The sequence below is a fragment of the Alternaria hordeiaustralica genome (genome assembly GCF_023758085.1).
Source record: "Alternaria hordeiaustralica strain BMP 2776 chromosome Unknown scaffold_44, whole genome shotgun sequence".
Taxonomy (NCBI): Eukaryota; Fungi; Ascomycota; class Dothideomycetes; order Pleosporales; family Pleosporaceae; genus Alternaria; species Alternaria hordeiaustralica.
In genome coordinates, this window is record NW_026056816.1 from 1 (window position 1) to 24187 (window position 24187).

At 50.0% G+C, this 24187-nt stretch overlaps 9 protein-coding genes across 9 annotated transcripts; 6 read left to right on the top strand and 3 right to left on the bottom strand.

The window, feature by feature from the left end:
- Positions 1-4492: 4492 nt before the first annotated feature.
- On the bottom strand, positions 4493-5380 carry J4E84_010627 (uncharacterized protein; the record flags this gene model as incomplete). The annotated part of the gene is made up of 1 exon (XM_049393182.1): positions 4493-5380. One exon carries the CDS (start codon positions 5378-5380, stop codon positions 4493-4495), a length of 888 nt encoding a protein of 295 aa, XP_049239037.1.
- Positions 5381-5899: 519 nt separating this feature from the next.
- Positions 5900-6977, top strand: J4E84_010628 (uncharacterized protein; the record flags this gene model as incomplete). The annotated part of the gene is made up of 2 exons (XM_049393183.1): positions 5900-6167; positions 6217-6977. 2 exons carry the CDS (start codon positions 5900-5902, stop codon positions 6975-6977), a joined length of 1029 nt encoding a protein of 342 aa, XP_049239038.1.
- Positions 6978-9122: 2145 nt separating this feature from the next.
- On the top strand, positions 9123-11316 carry J4E84_010629 (uncharacterized protein; the record flags this gene model as incomplete). The annotated part of the gene is made up of 7 exons (XM_049393184.1): positions 9123-9566; positions 9616-9834; positions 9886-9982; positions 10034-10126; positions 10175-10307; positions 10357-11027; positions 11081-11316. The coding sequence occupies 7 exons, from the start codon at positions 9123-9125 to the stop codon at positions 11314-11316; spliced, it is 1893 nt and encodes a 630-aa protein (XP_049239039.1).
- Positions 11317-11856: 540 nt separating this feature from the next.
- J4E84_010630 (uncharacterized protein) lies at positions 11857-12958 on the top strand (the record flags this gene model as incomplete). Its single annotated transcript, XM_049393185.1, has 2 exons — positions 11857-12272; positions 12328-12958. 2 exons carry the CDS (start codon positions 11857-11859, stop codon positions 12956-12958), a joined length of 1047 nt encoding a protein of 348 aa, XP_049239040.1.
- Positions 12959-13694: 736 nt separating this feature from the next.
- On the top strand, positions 13695-14468 carry J4E84_010631 (uncharacterized protein; the record flags this gene model as incomplete). Its single annotated transcript, XM_049393186.1, has 1 exon — positions 13695-14468. The coding sequence occupies one exon, from the start codon at positions 13695-13697 to the stop codon at positions 14466-14468; it is 774 nt and encodes a 257-aa protein (XP_049239041.1).
- A 2386-nt stretch (positions 14469-16854) lies between these two features.
- Positions 16855-17640, top strand: J4E84_010632 (uncharacterized protein; the record flags this gene model as incomplete). The annotated part of the gene is made up of 1 exon (XM_049393187.1): positions 16855-17640. The coding sequence occupies one exon, from the start codon at positions 16855-16857 to the stop codon at positions 17638-17640; it is 786 nt and encodes a 261-aa protein (XP_049239042.1).
- Positions 17641-17731: 91 nt separating this feature from the next.
- J4E84_010633 (uncharacterized protein) lies at positions 17732-18000 on the bottom strand (the record flags this gene model as incomplete). Its single annotated transcript, XM_049393188.1, has 2 exons — positions 17732-17906; positions 17996-18000. 2 exons carry the CDS (start codon positions 17998-18000, stop codon positions 17732-17734), a joined length of 180 nt encoding a protein of 59 aa, XP_049239043.1.
- A 2018-nt stretch (positions 18001-20018) lies between these two features.
- On the top strand, positions 20019-21020 carry J4E84_010634 (uncharacterized protein; the record flags this gene model as incomplete). Its single annotated transcript, XM_049393189.1, has 1 exon — positions 20019-21020. The coding sequence occupies one exon, from the start codon at positions 20019-20021 to the stop codon at positions 21018-21020; it is 1002 nt and encodes a 333-aa protein (XP_049239044.1).
- Positions 21021-21355: 335 nt separating this feature from the next.
- Positions 21356-22381, bottom strand: J4E84_010635 (uncharacterized protein; the record flags this gene model as incomplete). The annotated part of the gene is made up of 1 exon (XM_049393190.1): positions 21356-22381. One exon carries the CDS (start codon positions 22379-22381, stop codon positions 21356-21358), a length of 1026 nt encoding a protein of 341 aa, XP_049239045.1.
- Positions 22382-24187: the final 1806 nt, after the last annotated feature.

A 24187-nucleotide genomic window follows, 5' to 3' on the forward strand; every position in this document is an offset into this window, starting at 1 on the left:
ACTATTACTTAAACCTTTTAATAGTAGTAGCTAAGTAAAGTTTATAAACTTAAATAAAAAATACTTTATAATTAACTATATTTTACTTAGTATATTCTACTAAGTAAGATATAGTATATTATTCTTAATAATAATATAATAATAGTACTTATTTGCAAAGTATATAGTAGAGAGAAAGTTATAAAATATTTATTTATTTTATTTATACTATATATCTTTTTATACTAAATTAATTCTAAACTATTCTAGAAATAATTTACTTAGAAATAGTACCTAACTACCTACTAGAACTACTACTCTTAGAGAGAGTAGGTAAACGCTTAGAAGAAAAGTATAAGAAGAACTAGTAAGATTTACACTTATTCTCTTTATTCTAGAAAAAGGTATAATCTAAATCTATTAGAAATAATTCTAAATTATTCTAGAAATAATCTAAATAAAACTTATCTTAAATATAGTCTATATCTAGGCTATTAATATTATACGTCTAGTAGAGAAGCTTATCTTTAGGCTAATTATTATAGTAGTCTCTAACTATATTAGTTATAGTAGTAAAGTTAAGCTATAAAAGTTAGAAACAATTTAGAAACGTTTAAGAAATAATTTACCTATTCTCTCTCTAAATTATTAACCTAGATAATGTTCTAGAGAGAGTGTTTCTAGTCTTTCTACTCTTTCTTCTTTTTTTTATTATCTAGTGTAGTAGTAGAGTTCTTAAAATTATTATAGTCTAAATTATTTACTAATTAATCTAACTTATAGTCTAAATTATTTAATAAATAATCTAACTTAGATTTATTATTAGATCTCTACTAGGCAAGAGCTTATATAGGCGCAGAGTTAGTAGAAGAAGTAGAAGAGTTAGTAGAGAGAATAGCGGAAAGGCTAGTAATAGTGTTATAAGTAGCTATAATCTAAATATAGAAACCTAGATAGAATTAATTAAGAATTAATTAAGAAATAATTTAAATAAACTTACGTATCTTAGCTTAGATCTAAATATTAGTAGAATTTCTAACTTACTTAGTAAACACTATTCTTAGCTAGTAAGCTTAGTATAGATAGTTTCTAAGCGTAGCGTAATTTGTGTACTTCTACTAGAAGAAATATTAGAAATAATTAAGAAATAATCTAGAAACAATTTATACTCTATAAAGAATTCTACCTTAGATTCTAATATAGTAGTATAGCTAATCTATATAGATAATAGGTTTACTCTACGCGTTAGTAGAAAAAGGTAAGCACCTAAATAAATATTAGTTAAGCTAGAGAAATTACTTATAAGTAGGCTAAATTTATTAGAATTATTTATAAATTAATCTAGAAATAGTTTATACATTTTCTTAGAGTATACTCTAGATTTAGTAGGCTATTATAAGTAGCGTAGTTTAGTAGAAGAGTTTAGTAGAGTTATATTATTATTATTTAGGTAGAATTATTTCTAGAATAATTTGTAATTAATTTACTAAGGCGCTATTTTAGCGTGCGCATTAACTGCGCATAGATGCCTTAGCATGCTATGTCTTAGCGCGCTCTTAGTTAGATAGCCTACGTCCTGTAAGAGGACCCAAGCCGCCGCCTGTATTACCCAGAAAGCTTATTCAACTCTATAATAGATAAGGAGTGACTGTCTAAAGTGGGCGATAGATCAAAGAGAATAAACCCTAAAGGACTGGAAGCATGTTATCTAGATTGATTAACGGCAAGTCTGCTAGATACGTCTAACCCCATTCTATCAGCTATCCTTGACATGCTCAGAGCGAACAGAGTGCGCCTTTAACTCAGACTACGGTCTGTTTCTGGGTCGGACTAATTATTGAGATTGTACTTTGGTATACGGTATGATTGCGATAGATATTTCTGACCTGCCTTCCGCCCCCACATCATACAGTGGCGCTTGTTATCTGCGGAATACTGTCCAATCGGACTGTGCAAGACTCTACGCCTCAAAGAAGTAACTCACACTCGAATCACTTCTACAGCTGAATCCCGTAATAGGCTCGCGTACGTTACCTAGGTAGTCTTGGAAGCCGCGTGCGCGACTTTGTCTACCCAAGGCTGAGCTGCATGCCGACTATATAGTCACTGGATGCGTCTACGTCTGGCCCATCCGCCATTCTTGACATCATTTCGCCTCTTCCTCAGCCTTGCGAGGTTCGCGACTCTTCGAACTCATCACACCTCGCGACTACCCTCCCACTCTTCGAAGCACTTCCTCGTACCTAGGTATCAGAAGGCTGCGTTACCTTGCTCTCGATATGACGAACCAGGACATAAGCATGGAAGATCTTCTGGGCCGCGATCAAGCATGCAAAATTCGCCGCGACGATCGAGGCGTATGGAACTCCTTCCAAGCATGGCTCTGGTTCCCACTTCATCTTGGTCTTTGCGCAGCCTTCCTTCTAGTCATGTTTACTCAGGTCGATGGGCGCGCCTTCATGATTGCATCGACATCGGGCTTCAGCCGTGATGGATCCGGACTCTACCAGGCAGAAGTCACTGCGCTGGTATCCGCAACACTCGTAGTCATTCGTCTCATAGCGGCGGTGGGCTCGGCTCTCATCACTTGGAGACTCGTCTTTATCCTTCTTGAGAAGGCTGGCGTTACGCTGGTGGAGCTTTGCCGCATGGTAGACTCGAGGATACCAATCATGCCGCGTTGGTAATCGGCTCAGCAGATATTCTGGTGAGAGTGACTTGCACTAGTTGAGGCCGAGGCTGACTCCATGCGTACATCTTCTAGGTCCTTCTTCACGATCATAGTCATTGCCCTCATTTGGCCATCCTCTATAGCGGCACCCCTTGCGAACTCATCGATACAATGGATACCTTCCACGCGGGTAATACCCTCACAAGTTCAAGACCTCGCACCACCGCTTCTCGAACCAAAGCCAGATTGGCCAGCGTTTATGTACCCGGAGACTAACCAAGAAATCGCGCTCAAGGCTGCTACCATGGGTATCAGAAGCCCAGGCTTCGCGGGCGCTTTCGATCGTTCTCATCAAGAATCCCCGAGGCGATTTTTATACCTTAACCCACAATTTCCTCAAGGTGGCCTTGGAAGCATGGCGATGCCAACCTTCAAGGTTGTAGATGTTAGATGGGTACCTTGGCCAAACGAACTCTTGCTGAGCCAGCTAGATCCTCTCGCAAATGGAAGTATGAGGGATCAGACACCATTTGCAAGGAGAGGAGGCTCGTTGGGCTTCCAGCGGGACACAAAGTGGCAATTTCAAGATACGGACAAGTACGAAGCTGTTGTCTACGAGGGTAAAAAGACTGTTGCTATCCATGTGGGCAATATAGAGAAAGATCAAGGAACCGAGGATTCCCAATGCCCAAACACTACCACAATCTTCGGAGATTTACCCACGACCCATCAATTGCGCATCCGCTGGACTGTTGATAAGATCTGGGCTGCGTACGACTGTTGGTTACTTGCCGAGGTTACCTTGACAGCCGGAAATGTCACCCAACAAGTTTGCGATATTACGCTTGTCGGTGCCTCGGACAACATGCACATCGCAGTCCCAATCAATAGATCCCTAGTCACAGAGCTTGAAGTAAAGCCCGATCTCGCAGTACTACCGACGTTTGATCTGATGACGGATGTCTTGCGGGATCTAGTCGCCTTGAACGTGGGCGCAGAATTCCAATACAATAATATTGAAGGGTATATCGACGGGATGTTAACGGCCGCATACTACTCGACTTATTCCGCGCTACTATACCAGCTCGAATCTTCGAGCGAAACCGCCTCGGCAGTACAAATGGAGTCTGTGATCCGCGCCTCTATCAATCGAACACGACTCTATGGCTGGCTCGCTATGAATGCACTTCTCTCGATCGCCGCCTTGATGCTGTGGATCGTTTGGAAGATTACCGGAGTTACATCGAAAGTCGTCCGTGAGCCAACTCTCGTGGCATTGACTATGGACTTGGATGCGGTTTCGCACTATAACCGCGACGGATTGTGTAATGCGGTTACCCTTAAGGGTAAGGATAAGAAGCTAGGCAGAATGGTTTGGGACAAGCATAGTGGTGTTCATTGTCGACGGGTGCGGTTCGTGACGGAAGAGAAGGCGAACGAGAACTTGTCGGCGTCCGCATCGTTGATACCTCGTAAATAGCTTCAGATATAGAACCTGCTATTGGTTTTAAGCAGCCAAGGAAGACAAGTCCCTCGTGTAAATAGATGAAGTTGGTATGTCTTGGAGCCATCCATGGAGGCCTAGCACCATCCCAGAAACCAGGCAGTGCGGTTGCTTGCTTGCGATGTATACCAGGCGCAGTGGGTCTGGAGTCAAACGTCTGCAATGTTCATGAAAGACATCCTGACGTTTCTTTGCGCTGATGTGGGAGACGCGTTATGTGCCGGCTTCAGAGGTACGAATGGAGCTTATGTGTCGACCGCGCATCCACTATAAGCCCAGCTTCCGCCGCCTTGTATGAACGTGCCATTCGTCGTGATAATTGACTGACATCGCGCGTTTTATCCCACTACCTCACCAATAGCCTCCCACATGCCCCTTTGCACGCGTCTTCTGTCCTCCTCCCTCGCCCTCATGCCATCCTCTATAGTCTCTTCACCACCCTCACCCGCCTTATCCTCCCCGTCAACCCCACCGAATCCAGCAAGCACCTCCTTGACCTTCTCCCCCATCCTCCTCACACCCTCGACCTCCTCCCTCTTCTTGCGCACCTGCTCCTCCATCTTCGCAATGAGAGTCTGCCTCGCCTGATGCGGCCGGTATTCATTGATAAGCGCATGCATATTCGCGACCAGCGTCATGATATCCTTGAGCTTCTGGTCTTTTTGCTCTGACGTCGGGTTCGCGGCCACGATGCCGAGTAGCGATATGTAACTCATGAGTATGCTGCGTAGGAATCGGAAGAGGTAGTTTTGCCGGTCGAGAGACGCGGAGTTGTTCGCCGTAGGCTGTTGCGCGGAGGGGTCGTCGGTCGTGAGCTCGGTGGAGGAGGAAGGGTAGAGTTGTTCGTACGTCCAGTCTGGGAAGACGTCTTGCCATTTCAGCTGCTCGGCTATGAAGTCCATGTTTTGCTGGAAGACATCCTTGCCTTTTGCCTTTTCTTTTGTGCCGAAGACGTGGAATTCGGCATCGTCGGCGGGTGGTTCGGGTGGGATCAGGTAGCGAAGTTCGGTCGGTAGGGCGAGGATTTGCTCTACGGTGAGCTTCGTTGATGCATACGCGGGCGATGATTTCGTTTCGTCATCTTCGGGCGGGGCTTCTTTCTCGAGTTCTTTGAGTCGCGCGAGGTTTTCGGTGGTGAAGTGCTTGTAGAAAGGCGGGGGGTCGGGGAAGAAGTTGAGCTTGATGTCTTCGTCATCAGGCGTTGGCGGTCGCTGAGGTTCGTCCATGGTCGCAATCGGAGTCTAAGCACTTGACAAGCTTCAGGACAATAGCATATGCTGGGGTTAGAGTAGGAAAGCTACGCGTGGAGCTGTCGCGATGCTGGACCCTTGCGCCAAAGTTAGCGCAGTCTGAGCTTGGACCATCACACTCCTGTCACCTGCAGCGACTGCTACAACGGCACTCACCACACACATATTGTGTCAAATGTCATGCCATACCGGGCCATAGCATGCCATATCACGACACACTACAAGCAATCGACATTCACTGGCCTTCCAGTATACTCAGCATGCTCCACAGAATTCGCCGAACATACTCCGCTCCGCCCGTCCACGGGTAGTCCTAAAGAAGGCTGCATGACGCGGTAGTCCCCTCCCATTACAAATCCACTAGTACATCTTGCATCATAGCAGAAATGGATCTCAATCAGTGTCGTTTTATAAACCATGAAAACAATCTTTACCCATCTCACCAAATTCCGAAACTTACATACCAGACTCCCAAGTTCTTTTCACATACGCAACATGTCTACACAAAGAGCAGTTGTACACGTCTCTGAAGGCGTATCTGAACTGCGCAATGACGTTCCTATTCCTAAGCTTCCGGCTGAGAATTGGCTCCTGGTCAAGACCAAGGCTGTAGCGTTGAACCCGACGGATTGGAAGAACATCGATAGGGCCGCGGCGCCGGGTGCTATTGCTGGATGCGATTATGCTGGCGAAGTTGAGGAAGTTGGCAAGGATGTAACACACTACAAGGTTGGAGACCGCATTGCTGGATTTGTTCGCGGGGGTACGAACACCACTGAACAACAATGAAGCTGGTTATTAACACATCCCAGGCGACCCAGCAGACTACTCCAACGGCGCCTTCGCCGAACATGTCAAAGCCAAGACCGGAATCAATCTCAAAATTCCTTCCAACATGTCCTTCGAAGATGCCGCCACTCTAGGCGTTGGCATCACAACCGTAGCTCAAGGCCTCTACCAAGAACTCGGTCTACCCTTCCCACCTGCAAAGGTCCAATCACCAACCCCCGTCCTCATCTACGGCGGCTCCACCGCAACAGGTACCCTCGCCATTCAGTACGCAAAGCACACAGGCTGTGAGGTCATTGCAACATCCTCACCGCACAACTTCGATCTCCTCCGCAAACTAGGCGCAGATCAAGTCTTCAACTACAAAGACGCCGATGTAGGCGCTAAGATCCGCGAAGCTACCAACGACAAGCTCAAACTGGCTTTCGACTGCATCGCCGAAGGAAACTCATTCGACATCACCGCTGCGGCTATCAGCTCCACGGGTGGTCACATGTCTACTCTTCTGCCCGTGAACAACTACCCGAGGAGCGATGTGAAGACCAAGTTCACTTTCGCCTACACGGCTCTGGGTGAAGCGTACAGTGAGAAGGTCCCGGCTAGTCAAGAGGACTACGAGTTTGGCGCTAGGTTCTGGAAGCAGGCTGAGGAGTGGTTTGGCCAAGGCAAGCTGAAGACGCATCCGATTGAGGTGAGGAGTGGGTTGGAGGGTGTGCCGCAGGGGTTGCAGGATTTGAAGGATGGCAAGGTGTCGGGTGTTAAGCTTGTTTATAAGGTTGATTAGGTGGGATGTATAATCTTTATGGAGATCATGTATATTCTTGTCTAGTACTTGTGCCTGTTGCAGCCATTAGTCACGAATAAATCAGCTGTACTGTCATGAATCATACCCAGGAACCCAGAGACCTCGATCGTTCTTGCCCAACAACCACTTGCGAAACACATCCTCTTGCAGCTATCGTTTGGGTTAGCAATGTCGACCTTGCTTTATTGAAGAGCAGTGACAGTAAAAAGATGATGGCTTACATGCTCGAGGTTTTTACCCGTGACTAGACCTCGCTCGGAGTGGGACTCACGCCTGGTGAAGACACCATTAGTATCGCGGCCAAAACTGTGCGGGTGAGCAACTCACCCTTCACTCCGACTGGATCCCCAAGGCATATCCTTTAAGAAGCGCTTTGGTACCCCCGTAGATTCACACTTGATTCGATTACCGCTTGGTAACGTATACGTGCTGTACGTCGTTCGAGCAATCTCTGCTTGCTCAGCACTAACGAAATGGAGAACTATAAACCATTGCCCAGATTTTAATCTGTTTATCTCAAAGACATTCACATCGAAAGAGTGGAACAGGTTATAAATTTCCAGTCGCAAGTCCCGGACTTTTACGTCCTAACAACTTTTCACAAGTACCTGGCGGGCTGAACCAGATTAGTCAACGTTTATTTGCTTTCACAACGGAGACAGAACGCACCCTCCTTGATCGGCCTAAATATATCGACCGGTGGGGACAGTAAAGGTGCACGCAACCGTATATTTTCGATGCATGGCCCATTCGTAGCATACCAGCCCCACTCGATCTGAGGTACTTTGGAGAATAATCCTTCATCAGGATAGGGTGGTCGAACGCGGACTTTGGTGTCAAATAGGAGTGCACCTTGGACCTTTACGACAGCTCGGGCCACATCCTCCACAGTAGGCATGACTGCATAAACCGTAGAAGACCTAATGAACCCATTCCAGCGATAGGTCGATAGAATCATTCCCGGGTTCAACCCATGATCCTCTAACAATCGCCGGTAATCCTGCTCAATGGCAAAATTGGGTCCGGAGATGTGGATCGTTCTGGTCTTCATTTCTTTCGTAATGTAATAGTCCCAGAGCTCACGCCGGTTGGAAAAGGGCAAAGGCTGATACACCTCCCTGGAGAAGATGGTGTGTTTCATACGAACTCCAGGAAGAAGACAGGGACTGGTACTTTTATGAAGCGGTACCGCATTGCATAGCGTGAAGGGTCTACGCAAGCCGGGGGGCTTCCCACGCAGCAGTAATGTTCCGTGCTTAAACATTTCGTGGTCGGCATACGTACAACGACATCAGCGATACCGTGATAGCTCTTGCGCGAATGGCAGTTCCGACGATGCAACGTGGACAACACGGGAACGTTTACGGCGGGGTGTAAACGATGCAATAATTGGTTGAATCAAGATAGAGAAGCAAGCAAGCGCTTTAGAAGCGGAAAATTGGGCATCGAAAGAAAGGCAAAATCTGCACTGCAACTCGTACGTACAGCAAGTGTAGGTCAGGAAGGAGAGAGAGTTCCAGGAGTCCTCCGGAAAGCTAGACGGGGTGGGTGTCGAAGGAATGGACAATGGAGTTCTCCAGGGCTAGCATGCGGCGCGGTTGGCGCTAAACCCTTCTAATCTTAGCGTCATCTCTTTCCGCGGACTGGGAGCTGGAAAGCCAAGTAACCCTCCACCCCTCTTCTCCTGTCACTCCAAAGACTGCACATTACAGTCCCGCATCGTCGCGTTGACTCTTCACGCACTGTATGTCATGCCAGGATCAACGACGTTCGACGCGCTGCACATCCCCACAACGGGCTAGCCTGTCCAGCGGGATGAAGTCGCGCTCGGCCAATCTCAGCTCATCCTCCCGGCACATGCGCATCGTGCATATGTCGCGGTTGACGATCAACAGGCACTCTTTTACACACTTACAATGCACTCTATGCGATTGGCCACAGCTGCTGTCAGAACTGTACTGAATGCACGATGCGGTAATAGTTGGCGGCCGGAGTAGTACGAAGGCGATGAAATTGTACGCGAAGGACGGCACGTTGAAGTGCGATGGAAGTACTTAAGCTTTCTGAAGTCTCGGGACTTTGAAAACTAAGAAGAGAGTCACCGAAGCTTCTTCGATCCTCGCAATGCTTTCAATACTTCTTGCCGCGGCGCCTCTAGCCTCGCTCGTGTGTGCATCTTTCGATGGCAACCTGAACTACCACTCGCCTTCTCGCCGGCACGAAGGCCTTGGCATCGATGTGCCGAAGGTCGCGAAGAGAAGCCTCATCAAGCGGGCGACTCCGTGGGATCCGGCTCAGCTAAGCTTCACGCACGGCGTCGCCTCTGGAGATCCTTATCCCGACTCTGTCATTCTCTGGACACGCATTGCGCCATCTCTCGAGAACGACAGATCGAACGTGACTGTTACGGGTAACGTAGCCTTCTACAACCACGAGACGGAGAAGTACATCAAGGCCTCACCAAACCCTATTTGCGTGGACTACCGCGTTGGTACCGACGGCAACTTCTCCAGCATCGTCGATCAAGGCCAAGCATACACCACTTCCGACATCGACTTCACCGTCAAGGTAAGATCTAAGCCAGAGGTATGTCGAGTGACAAGCTAACTTTGAGAAGATTGAAGCAAAGAACCTGTCCCCATTCACCCAGTACTACTACCAGTTCAACGTTTGTGGTAGCTCCAACAAGAGCCCACTCGGCAGGACCAAGACCAGCCCTGACGAAAACGACGATGTTTCCAAAGTTGGTCTTGCTATCTTTTCTTGTTCCAACTGGCAGAATGGCTACTTCAACGCGTACGGCAATGCTGCCAGGAAAGATCAAGTTGACTTCTTCGTAAGTATGATGATTACGTGCATTTGTGACTCTGCTAATCTGGAGATGAAGGTTCATCTTGGTGATTACATCTATGAGTCCACCAAGGGCAAGCTCGGCCAAGACCCGCGCGCCACGAACCCGTCGCGGGAGATCGTCACACTTTACGGTTCGTAAGCAGCTGATCATTGGATCTGACAGCTACTAATTCGTCTCAAAGACTACCGAACGAGGATTGGCCAGTATCGCACTGATGAAGACCTTCGCCTTGCTCACCAGAACTTTGCTTGGATTCCAACATGGGATGATCATGGTATGTTGCTTGGCATGACACCCGTCTACTCAACTAACGGATGGACAGAGGTTGCAAACAACGGTTATCGCGATGGCTTTAGCGGCATGAACAACACTGAACAAAGCTTCAAGAAGTTCGGAGGAGTGAGCGTTGACTCTAGGAAGATGAACGCTGTCCGCGCCTACTTTGAGTGGATGCCGTACGTATTTCGCTTTGACCGTTCCTGATGTCGCTAATAACGACCGCAGCATTCGCCAGGTCGATATGGATGACAACCTCCGCATCTGGCGCAATTTCAAGATGGGTAAGCTCTTCGACCTGATCATGCTCGATACCCGCAACTACGACCGATCCATCACGACGCTCAACTGGAATGACGACTACATCGAGGATCTCAAGGACGATGCTGGCCGCTCGCTCATGGGTAGCCGCCAGGAACATTGGTTCTACAACCAGCTTTCCGAGTCGCATGAACGAGGTGCTACCTGGAGGATCATTGGCAACCAGATCATCTTCTCGCGAATGAACAACAGCGCAGTGTACAGCAACGAGTTGAATGCGGATCAATGGGACGGATACACCGCCAACCGCAACCGCACCCTTCATCACCTTTACAGCAATGAGATCCCAAACACTGCATTCTTGGCGGGCGATTCTCATGCCAACTGGGTGTCTGATCTTGTTTGGCTTGACGAAACCCCGTATGACCAAGCTACAGGTGCAGGTGCGATCGGCGTTGAGTTTGCTGGCACGGCCGTCTCTTCGAGCGGTTATGGCGCCGGTAGATCTATTGCGAACTCGAGCGACCGTTCGGCAGCGCTCGTGCGCGATAACAGGGAGCTTCAGTGGACCGAAGGCTACTACAGAGGGTACTACGAGCTGTTCATCTCGCCCGAGGAGCTCAATGCGCAGTACTACGGTAAGTCGATACATGATGATCTTTACCATGTCTCACATGCTGACGATTTCTAGGCTCTCCATCCGTCGCATCTCGCAACCCCTTCGATATCAGCCTTGCGAACTTCACCGTCAAGGTTGGTGCCAACCATCTGGAGAGGACAAATGGTACTGTCGTTGCTGCGGGTGGGCATGTCGAGAGCGGTGCGCTTCAACGTGGTCCAACCACTCCAACCAACTTGACGCTCAACACCATTACCGGAATGTGGAACGTCACTGGCTTCGAGCAGATGTTCGTTACATACGCGTAAGAGGCTTCATGCAGGGCGAAATGGCGGCCTGAGCTGTGGCTGTTAGGCCTCCAGCTCCACATAGATATGCAGGACAGATCAATTGGAAAATCCATCGTGACACAAACAATGATCTCGCTCATATCTCATGTCTTGATATTGATCTCTTTCCAGAACTCATGATGAGCCTGCTGCCGCTGCGCAGATTGCGCCTGATCGGGCTAGGTGACAATGTGGGCATGCCCCTTGATCGACCGAGCGCAAGTAAACCAACCCATTGGGCAAGGAGGCATACCCACCTGGATGGATTCCACGATGTAGGTGTCCTACCCAGGCTCAATCTGCGCGATCTCTTCGGTCGCCTGAATGGAGCTTTGATAGATGGGTGTCTACTCACAAAGCTCGTGTTGACAGACGGTGGTGGCGCTTGCCCCGCTCAACGCAAATCGTCATGACGCATGCCTATTTCCACGCTATAAGATAACAAGGACAGCGCGCATCGGCCGCATCAAACCCACTGGAACTTTATCGCGTACAGGCCCGTTTAAATCAAACCGCAATATGGCGTCCACGATGAGGGCCTGGCAGTACAACAGCACCAAAGACGGCATCGAGAAGAACCTCCAGATCAATGAGGCCGCGCCACAACCAGTGCTCCATGATGAGCAAATTCTTGTCCAGGTTCATGCCATGGCGATCAACCCCGTGGATCACAAAGTCACTGAAGGCCCAATGCCTCTGCGGCTTGTAGGCTCAGACATCACCCCAGGTGCTGACTTTTGCGGCAAAGTCGCCAAAGTAGGCAAGAAAGTCGACGAGTACCAGATTGGCGAATTTGTCTTTGGCGCAAAGGTCGGTGCGCTGACGGGAGGAAGCATGGCGCAATACGTAGCCGTGGATAGACAAATGCTGGCAAGGCTACCAGAAGGCGTGAAGGTCGAAGACGCAGCGGGCGTCGGCATCGTGGGGCTGACCGAGTAAGGCCCCGCAGGCTACCCAAGACGCTGAAAGCCATGCTAACCCCATATCCAGATACCAAGCCATCGCCCCAAACGTCAAGAGCGGCGACAAAGTCTTCATCAACGGCGGCTCAGGCGGGACCGGTGTGTACGGCATCCAAATCGCGAAAGCGCTGGGTTGCCACGTGACGACCACCTGCTCAACACCCAACGTCGACCTGTGCAAGAGCCTAGGCGCCGACGAAGTCATCGACTACAAAACCAGCGATGTTATCGAAACACTCTCCTCCAAAGGCCAGACCTACACCCTCGTCGTCGACAACATCGGCACGCCACCCAACCTCTACAAAGCCGCATCCGCTTTCCTCACTCCAACCGGCAAGTTCGTGCAGATCGGTTCAGCGATGAGCGTTGCTAGCATCAAGAATGTGGGGTCTAACATGCTGCTACCCGGGTTTTTGGGCGGCGGCAAGAACAGCTATCAGTTGTTGATGGCGAAGCCGTCGTCGGATGCGCTGAGCCAGATTGGAGGGTGGATGAAGGAGGGGAAGGTCAAGGCTGTCGTTGATGAGATGTTTGAGTGGGAGGATGCGCCTAAGGCGTTTGAGAAGTTGAAGACGGGGAGGGCGAGGGGTAAGATTGTTGTTAGGGTGCCGTTGGATTTGGATAAGGCGAAGGAGAAGGCTGAGGGTGGGGATGCTTGAACAGATCTGGAGCTGTTATCTTCTCGACGCAATCCGAAGATTGATGGGCTAGCATTTCCTTCTCCAGCCTAGTAACTTTCGGGATAGGAATTGTGACTACACCGAACTGATCATTCACGACGAGTGCACGTACGTCAAGCCCCGTGTTTGCCTAGATAGTGGTACATGCGTGTTTACTTAGCTCGCGACTCCATCACGTTACGTTACCTACCAAGCACCTGTCAATTGTCTATCGTGACAATTCTACATAGCTCAACTCAAAGCGCCTGAACTACCTATTCCACTCCAATCGCTACCGCCATACCACGAATAACGCGAGACCGCCAAGATGGCCCCTCGAAATCCACTCAAGACCAAGGCTAAGGCAATCTCATTGTAAGTCAGCGTAGACGTGCGCACAAGAAGCTTTCCAACGACTTACGACTGCGCAGCATTATACAGAAGCGAAGGGATAATCAAGAGATGTAAGTGGATCATTTATTCTCATTCTTCAGATGCTCACGAAGCTATTGCAGGAATAGTGCGAATGACAGAGAGATCGAAGAGCTCGAGACTAAGCTGAGTGCGCTTCAAAGCACGCGAAGCAAACTTCAACGCCAGAAGCGAAGCTTGAATACGTAAGTGTGAGACTGCAGCACAACTCAGACTAATCACTAACGTCGCATTTCCTTCAAGCAACTTCGGCAAGTCAACTGATGACTACACTTGCATGTTAAACCGCCGGTTCGCCGCCGAGATGTTCGAACGTCTCTCTGCCCGCGAGGTGCGAGACATGGTTTACTTCCACCTCATGGGTGGCGCTCCAGATGTCAGCATCATTCAACGCGAGAAAGACCTTCCCGATAACGAAGGGAACAAATACTACTTCCACGTTGACCACAGTGACCGTCGCGGCCAGGCTCGCGGCCTTGACAACAAATCTGAGCACTATTTCAGGGAGAAGTATATGGGAAAGGGGTTTGTGGTTGAACTCGCGGAAGAGTTCAATAGGCACGCCTCCTACAATGTCTGGAACGTCGATGATGTTCGATATCTACTTGGTACTTGCCCTCTCAGAGATGCGCTCTGCCGACCCCTCGACTTCCTCCGAACGCTTTCAGTCGACGTATGCATCTCAAAACATGAATTCCAGCCGACCCGGGACTATTATGTGAAAGCTCGCCACGCGACAAGAGAGTCTGCATTAAAGAAAGAAGGCTTCCAGAACCAGCTGAGTTGGCTTGGCGATCTCGCAGCCACATCACAAGTTTCCAAAATGAGCGTCACGCTTAATGTTAATGTGCGGACGCATACCGCACTCGAGAGGTACAAAGCTGTGCTGCTACCATACATTCAAGAGCTTGTCGAAAAGGACTGCAAGGTAGTTGCTTCGTACGAGAATTGGGGCCGGAACGACTACTCGCAGCCGCGCAATAGGGAAACAATCATTTACGATCGGACCATGTTGATATCGGAAAGCCAGATGGAAGCTGCCATTACCGATGCCTTCATAGGTCATCGTCGGACTTGACAACATTGGAAACGTCCTATTGACTGAGCAGCCATATTGGATCTAGAAGACGAGAGGTAGACGCTACATGCGCATGATTTTCGGCCTGCAGTGTGTCACGACCTAGAAGAGCCGTAGAGACTAGAGGAATGTAGCATAACCGCATACCACATGGTGGTGGGCTCGCGCAAATCTTCTACATCCTTCCAAAGTTGTGTGAGATTAGTCCGTTTTCGAACTTGACGTTTCTGGTTCACAACAATTTCGCAAATGGGCGTCGAACAATACGTTGCAATTCGTAACGGAATCAGGCGTCAAAGCAAATGCCATAGCAGTGAAGATGCTTCTCGTTTGAGAGGTCAAAGGTGCCCTATATCGCCATTCATGTGTGTGAGAACATCTCTCGTACGACCGCATACATCTTCGAGCGCGTTTACCCCATACGGCAGCATATCATGAACATACTCCTGAGCCATACTACAATACGTTTCTGCGTGGAGACTACATTGTTGTGTTGACAAGCCGGAGCGATAGGAATGGAAACTCTAGAGAACACGAGATCTCATGAGAACATCAAGCTTCAACTCCATCGACAGTTTCAACGTATAAGAATCGGGTCTATCTGATGGTAAGCATATGCAAGACATCTGTGAGGCTAGTTACTTACTAAGGCACCAGTTTTGGGTCGGTGGCTTTTCTAGCGCGACGCTGGATGGGCAAAGTCACATTTCCAGCCAGCGTACCTCTCATTGCGACCGGTATCAGGTCGATGTGGTTGAACTTCCCCGCCAACCTTCACTCCGTGGTCTTGCAGATCGTGCACAAAGGGAACCAGAGCTCGCTCAAAGCCTCTCGCTCCTCTAAAGGTCCAAGTGCAAATCAAGATATGCAGTTCGAGCTTGTTCAATTGCTTGATCTTGGCGATAAAAGCAAGCGCTTTGACCTGTTTGTTGAAGTCACCCTCGGTAGCGACAGATTCCAAGTGTTGAGGATCTCCTTCAAGGTGTTGCCTAAGAGCAAATTGTCCCGTTCTGCGCCAACTAAGTCTGTTGACGTCCTGATAAGGTTGGAAGGATAGTACTACCGTGAGTGAGCGAACGAAGTCGAAAGCCCGGACCGGAAGTGATGCTAGCGGCAGGCCATTTTCCAGAAACTCTTCCACATTGTTGGGGCGGTAAATACTATGTTTAGCGCGTCTGTGGAGTTCTTCCAAGATCTCTTTCTGAAACGCCGTGCCCATAAACTCACTCCTTAGATAATGAGGGATGGGATCGAGTTCACTGTCGTTCCACGAGCTGAACGTCCATCTAGGGCCGGAGGAAACGCGCCAATCCTGACCCAGGAGTGACACTTCTGCTGAATGAGGGAGAAGGTGGTCATAGATCATGTCTCGCAACTCGCGAGGAAGCTTATCAAAGAGACCTTGAGAGAGGCTTTGACACCAAGACTGGCCGTATCGTTTAGCAGCAGTATATTCTTCATAACGCAGTGCCCTTTGACGACGCTTCAGCGATTGGAATCTAGACTCGGCCTTCATCATCTCAAGTCGAGCGGCAGACGTGTTCGAATTGTTGGCTTCGGTTTTCTTGAGGGCTAACGCCAACGCTCGTCGGTTTGAGTCCACGAGCTCGGCAGCCATGTCCGGAATCGAGGACGGGGTCTCGGCCGCGCCTACTTTTATCAAGAGGTAGATGAGTTTGGCGTAGGTTAATCTTCGATGTTGAGGGTAATGGTCTAAGGTAGACAATTCTCTGGGTTGAGGGTGGCTAAGTATGGTCGACAGGAGATAATCGAGATATAAATCGCCCAAGGGACGGACCAGTGCATACCTAGGTAGGCAACAGCGAGTGATCAGGAGATCAGTGCTCAGTGTCTGTGTATACACATCAAAATCTAGAAGAATTGCCGTGAGCTCAGACCAATGGCTGTCATTCCAGTGAATTTCTCGCTCTTTCGTGGAGTGGGAGACGGCCGTTGCCCTTTTCATTGGAGCGCCAAGGTCGAATCGTCAGTGCAGCTTTCGCTACATGGCAATGGAAAGCCCATATTCAATCAATGTATGATCCAAGCAGTAGCCCATAAAGGTCGGTACCGAGCTGTATAAGGGCCAGGGGATGGATTTGTGACTCAACCTACAAATATCGGTCTAAGCCGCTGCTATATCGAGATTGCAAACTCGCGCAATATCAGACATCCGAGTATAGTAGTCGTAAAGAATCTGTATATAGCTGTCAGGGAAGCATGGTAAGGTTGCCTGCATGCCTGCGAAGATGTCTGGAGAAGACGTGGGGATGAAACGCGTAGTGTAGCAACCCCCGACGCTTCCTTGGCGTCGCCCACGAACTTCGACATTGTCGCATACCCCTTCAACCTCCCAAATCTCCAAAAGTAATGTAATACCCTCGCGATGTCGTCCATACCGCGGCGCATCATCCTCATCGCATCGTCCGTCTCCCTTCTCCTCTTCATCGCAATCTCGCTAGCGACCGCCATCGAAGTACGCGCACCTACCACACCAGTCATACAAATCAACCTCGCGCAGGCTGCAAGAGTGGGGGATGGCGATGATATCGTCGCGGCGAAGGCGCTGTTGAACGGCACAGACTTCGACCGCGGCGATGTGTACAACGGCAGCAGCATCGTGTCCGGTGCGACGCTCGTACCCACCACGATGACCGAAACCCAGGACGGGATGATTGGCTTCACACCGGAACCACAAACGAGCGCGAGTTGGAGTGCTGAAGGTGTCTTGGGGCCTATTGCTACGCCAAAACCGTCCGTCGCGCCTAAGCATCGGCCGCCGACCACTCCACAGATACCGATCCTCGCCCTTACATACTCCGGCGCGGGCGGCCCTAAACACTGCCGCGGCGAGCTCTTGCAGAAGACGTATTTCCCACCGCCCCTCGAAACATGGAAGAACGGCACATGCATCACTCTCCCAAGCGAAGCGCGATGCGGCGTGTTCTATTCGAACAAAGGCGACAACTGCGAGGCGCAACTATTCAACATGCCAGACTGCTATAACACGACACGATCGTACGTGAATACAGTCGTTTTCATGCCCGAAGAAAGAGCAGTCGGTGCGCTTTGGAGCAGCATGTGGGTGCGTTGTGGTGTCGACGTCCCTGAAGCCAAGATGCTTGACCCGAGTATTCTTGGTGGAGCGCTGAAGAAGCCTGGCGGAGGTTGAAGCTGTCACCGAACGTAAAGCTGCGCCAACACTATGCACATGGACCCCTTGTATCAAATCGAAAGCAGTGGCTATGCATAACCATCATAGCCTATGCCTCGTCCATTGCGTCATTGTCATGGTCGTCATCTTCGTCTTCATCTTCGTCATCGTCTTCGTCGTCATCTTCGTCCTCGTCATCGTCTTCATCTTCGTCTGTGGACCGGTCTGAATCATCGAATCCGTCTTCGGTGGTGCTGCGATCTGTCTCGGTATCATGATCCGTGCTATTGCCATCAATATGCAAATCTTCATATGGTCTTTCGAGAAAGCTTTCTTCAATGAGCTCCGACTCGTCACACACGCGTACACGTACGACATCTGACGCGTCACAAATTTGAGGAAACAGTTCCCAACCCGTCTTGCACCAGCCACGGCGCTCTGAACTGTCACGATGGATTACATGTCGGTACCACGTCACGTTTGCAATCTTGAACTCTGCGATGCGAAAGTCCTCCGAGAACTTCCAAGTATCTGCTGGCATCGGCCGTTCGTCCCGATGGTAATCCAATTCGACATCCATGTCTCGCAATTCCAAGCACGGTAGTGGCCCTTGCCTGTGGCTGAATGCACGGACAATAGCAAGAATTTTCTCTCGAGGCTCGTGTAGCCACGAAGTGACGTACCTATAGCTAGTGAGCACGAGCCGTCGGGGTTGAGTCTTTGCCAAAAGGTCCAAGTTTTCTTCCGGCCACGGTCCGACATTCCGTTCGCTGTTGTCGAGGAACGTTGTGTATACGATCGTCAAAGACTCGAGGACTGGCATCTGGATCGAACTGGAAATGCCAGTGCCGTATCGTAGACATCCCAAGTCGAGGACGAGGTGTTGGAGATGAGGTAATGGCTTTGCAAAGAACGGGGAGAGTCTTATCTGACCGCGGTACAATGTCTCACCGGGCGCTCCAAGTCTGAATGTTCCCATGGAGTCGGATCCTAACAAAAGCGACATCAGAGTTTTCGCGTGTCCGCTTTCGTGTATCGATGTGTAAAGTTTCTACGTTCACGTATTAGCCTCTATACTGGGACTTTCTGTGGAAAAGATGGGTGCTTTAACGTACTCCAAAGATGTCTACAGAACGAAAGGGACCCTGCCTTCGTTCGGGAATAGTTTCGTTGGCGACGTCTTCGTCATAAGCGTCACGGGGATCATTTGGCTTAAAAGACTCAAAGATTGGGACACATCTAATGCTTTCCAAACGAGGCGCAATGCTCAGAATTGTCTTGAAAGCGTCCGCCAGATGGTCCTGTATCCAGACCGCCCGGGATCGTTGTATGGGTGTTTTGGCTATCTTGGCACCGCCGATAGTGAGCTGTTTGAACGACTGCGACACCCAGGGAAGCTGCAACAACCGCGTTAAACGGCCCAGATGCTCCTCAGTGCATTGGAAGGGTACATCATGTAGGACCTCTACGAAAGCTTTTTTTAAAGCGCTGTTGAGACTCCGATATGCTAGACGGGTGTTGTACACTGCCTGGCAACTCCCCACTAGTATTCGCGGTATGACTGGTGCGACCGAATCGTTGTATGGAGCATACGCAATGAGATTCATTCCGATCAGCTCGATGAGTTCAATCGGAAGATCAATTATGGTTCTGGGTGGCGCTGACGACATAATAGAAGTTTGGTGGGCGGGCTATGTCGACGATGGACAATGATGAGGCTGAAGAGATCAGATTCTGAGGGTTCGCGGAGCTATGGCGGGGATGCGGTGGGATTACAAGGGTGTCTGGAGCTAGGCCCTTCACGGATTAGCGGCTGCGCTAACATCTAGCCGACCTCGGGAAATCCCCTCACCTCTCCTCTTTTCTCTGCAAGGAAGAGCACAAGGTCGTCTTTTCGGGCACACCCATCATAGCGGTAGAATCCCGTGCAGGTCGATGAGCTTTCGTCAGCCGAAAATTGCAATCTGATGTCACAGCTCCCTGTGAGTCACCAAAACGTGCCGACGATGAAGTCAAGAGTGAATAAAGCCATAATCTATCATGGCGTACGCGATCATCTTGCAACGAGATGCCATACACTTTCCTTCGGCATGAGAAAAAGTCAAAAATACTCACGCTTGACTCAAATACGCTGGTAATGGCTACACTAGGCCATGACTTCAATCGAATGTAACGAGAAAGATGTGCCACGCTGAGCCGCAGCAGACCGCGAAAATCAGAACATAAGTCGATCTCATTCTCATCTTCAAATCTACTTTCACCTTCACCTTCAAATTCAAATTCAATGGCACTAGTCTCGTCCCAGAGCGCCGCGTCAAACGGACGACAGCTTCACCTACGCAAATCTCCCAACCCTCATTTGCTGCTACCCATGGACATCGCGCAGCTCAAAAGTCATGTCAAAATCCACTTCAACAAAGCTAGCAACACTCCGCGGCGTCTTGGCCCAGCTTCCAGATAAAGACGTCCTGCACAAATACCTCGGAAGGTCGACAACTGCTCCAAACCTACTTGGCGACGCTGTCCTCGTCGTCCTCCACCGCAAATGGTCAGCTCACCCACCGTATCGCCTCACCGAGCTAGGAATTACCACCTACGACCGATCTAGCATCAATCAAGGGCAGCCTGTCATGGCTGGCCCGCACGCAGAAGACCTGCTACGCCAAGTATGGTGTCTACACCTTGTCATCCGCTCCACTGCGCACCTCGACTCTACAGCCACCGGTCTCGATCCTTTCCATTTCGGCACGACAGTCTACGTGTCCCAAGAAGAAGCTCTTTTCCTACTCCAGCAGATCTGGCACCAGCCCATGGATGAGCAGAACGAGGACTCTGGCTATCGACCCATCATATACATGTGCGTTGGCTCCAACGATAGCATCAACAAGGTACGCAAGACGGCGTTCGACTTCGATCCGTCTCTTCTGGATACCACGGTAGCAGGCCTCGATGCGCAAGTCATACCCCAGCAGTCTAAGATTACTCGCCATGCAGACGCGGACTTCGCATACCTCCTCAGACAGTTCAGCGTCCCGGTATACCACTCCGATAACAGCGGTAACGCAGCCATGTACGCCACCATCGTCGCTATCCTCTCAACCCTCCGCTTCGAGCTCTATGGGTCTCTACAGAATGCGAAGGCAAAGCCGGGGCGGGTGGGCCAGTCAAGTTCCAAGTCTGCGGCGTTTGTGGTGCAGAGCTTGATGAACTGGCCCACGCCGGCGCCGCCTGTTGGTGTGGAAGTCTTTTGCTGGAGGTGCGGGAGTGGTGAGCATGGGTTTTTGGAGTGTCACAATGCGGATCTGAAGTGTAGGAGATGTGAATGTGCAGTTCAGGAGTGGAGGAGGAAGAATGCTGGGACGCATATGGAGGGGTCGTGTGCGTTTGGGCCTCGTTGAGCAGATCGGGCGGGGTGGTGTGAGGGCAGCTATAAGAATCGCGTCAGTGTCACTATGAGTCGTCAATCCATGTAGCGGTGATGAAGGCCGAAGTTAGAACAGACTGAGGTCGGTGAGAAGCCACCATCAAGATCAAAGCATGTAAAGTAGATGGCCCAAGGTTAATGTAGGCTCCAGGGTGTTCATCTTTTCTATGTATGAAGTGGGGTCTGGCTTGTACGCCAGTGTGGTGATATCATTCGTAGCTGCGTAGCTACCTGGGTGTTCTACCGGTAGTCCTTTCAAACGTTTCCTTGGTCTCATCTCTCGCCTCTGTCCCCATAGACCTCCTCGTTCTACTGTCCACCAAATCCATAGTCCCTCGGCGGTATCGGCAAGTACTGATACATACACCTGGTAGTCTTATGTGTATTTCGCGCACCAAACAGTCTCTTCACGCCCGAGTTGCTGCAAATCTGACAGGTCAGAGCAGTGTAACAGGATTTGGCGAGATGACTCTTGTGATCGCATCGGACGCAATACATGAGCTCTCCCCACGGAGGCGGCGACAGCGACTGTCCCATCTCCATGACTCCAGCCACCACTTCTGACATACTGCGGCCCTGCACGACGGCGGGTGGCGATCCGGGAACGTCTGGATACATCCACGGCTTTAAAGTGAGTAAGACGGCGGCCATGAGCGTGGCTGCTGCGTCGTTTCCAGCGGTGTGGAGGTTGGGTACAACCATGTTGAAGTGCGCGAGGAGGTCTTTGAGTCCGATGAACGGTCCACGTGGCGCCTTGATACCCAGCTCTTGCGCCATGAGCTGCGTGTCGATGACCTTGACGATAGTACCGTAGCTCAGCAGATCGACGCCGAACGCGCGCTGCATGTGTTCGAATTCGTTCTCTACCGCGTGACCGACCAAGATAATGGGCTGCAGGTCAGACCCGTCTCCATACTCGCGCGGTCGCACAAACGTATTGATGAGTACTTGTTTCACCTCGTCCATAGTGACGAACTTGGTCTTGCCGAAGAGGAAGTTCTCGGGGTCTCCAGCACCGGGGAATCTATTGATGAGGTGCGCGTTCTGGATGATACGGGCGTGCGCGACTTGGATGCTAGACAGGATATTCTCGGCGTGGATAGTTGGGGTCAGTCCCTTCTGCATGAGCTCAGCGATTCCGAGCTCGGTGGTGGGTTTGGGCTCTTTCTGCCACCACTCTGCGTCGATGCAGACGACGGCGGCCTCATTGAGTCGTTGGGGGGAGCCGACAGCGGGTATACCGCAGAAGTGGCCCAGGACTTCAAATGCGGAGGTGTTCTGGAGAGACTGCTGGAGATGGTCGTTTGGCGTCACGTAGTCCTGATTGGCGCTCATCTTTTCGGCTGACCGAAAGTCCCTCGGTTATGTGAGGTAATGTACTGAGATGTGTTAGCGTGGAGAACTAGACGCGCTGAACGAACAGCTGCGAGTATTCAAAGAGGTTCTTGAGGTGGTTATGGAAGGGGTGGTTGAAACCAGGGCACGTTAGGTTGTATCGCAAACGCGAACCGAGAGAATTTGGCTATTGTAGAGAAGTCGGCGTCACTTGCAGTTCGCGGAGTGCGCTAGAACCCGTGATTAAACAAACAAGCTAAGTGTGGACCTCAGAAACGAAGTGAATGTGGCTCACTAGCGCCAGACTGGCTTCTTCCTTCGATGTCGTAAAAAAGACGTAGAGTTGAGTCGCAACAATCGATGAAAAGAACCTGGTCTCAGGTGATTACACATACGAATTTGTAGTGCGGCAGTAGAGTATGAACATGACGTGATGTCATGCGTAGTCGTTGCATGTACCTTCACGCGAGTTCGACACGTTGTATACTCCATGGGCCATGCTACGTCCACGTGATACCCTGCGCCTGTCCAGGTGTGCTAGCTGCTGCTAGCTCGAACTTCCATTATTCCCATGATCTTGTCCGCACTCATCTAGCCATGCCCGGGCCTTCTTCATCTTGGTCGGCTGTCGTAGTGACAGATGAACCATCTTGTTTTTCTGCTAGCTCTTCCTGACTACCGTGTATGTTCGTCCAAAGATTATCCAATCCATTAGGCGTCTTGTGCTTATGGCGTGTTGAATCACTGCCGACGGTACGCAGGTTGTAGCGCCATCCATGGACTTTCTGAGTTGTTCTGCCATTCGAGTTGAGAAGGACGGCGAAAGAGGGGCAAAGCCCGATCAAAATGGCTAACTAGTGTCAGTATTGAGCGACTGGATCAACGGAGCAGATCAAGCTAAAAGACACATAGGCGACTTACCGACAGCTGTCTCAGCCATACTCCATACTGCAAGCCATGTACCGTCCATCGTCTTGCCAGTCCTGATAGTATGCGCAGTGACATTGGCAGCGCGTAGAGTGGCGATCAAGATGCAAAATACTGCGCTGGCAAATAAGACAATGATAGCAGTTTTCTGCGTGCGCTGCATCTGAAGGTTCCACGTAAGACGCAAAGGAAATGCGATGACTAGGGATTGTCAGCAGCGATTTCGAATCGTGCGGTTTGATGCCGAGAGTGCTTACGCATGATATTGGTGATCGTATCCGCACCGAACGAGTACCAAATGCTGACGAACTGCCTAACTCTGTTGTTGCAACCTCCAGATCCATCGAAGAAGCTGTGCAGTGATACGCAAGATGTGAGAAAAGCGACATAGTTCCCAATGAGTGACTGTTTGTCATGTCAGCATACAGTGGTTTTCTTGTCAAGATGTAGGGGGAAACTCACAATGACCCAGAAAACGACAAGGAACCACCATATCCGATTGTACACCCTCGGCAGCCCGATAGTTAGTTTCCTGTAAAGAAGAAGTAGGCCCAACTTGACAGTCCACAGGATGGCCCAGAAGAACATCAAGGCAGGAAAAATGAGTCTGCCAACGAGATAGACATGATAAGGAAGCTCAGGGTAGCGTGGCATTTTGCCTTCCGTTACCTCCTGCACTTCATCCCGTATGGGCGACAGGACAATATAGAGTATGCATTGCGCAAGAAAGAGAACGTACGCAAAAGCCATGCAGCAGTCTTGTGCAGCTATTCTTCTCGGTCGCAGATACTGCAGCAAGCATCGGGCTATTATAGCCACTGACACTATGGAGATGGATACATAGCCGACTACCCGCACCGTTGTCTGTGGAAACGATGC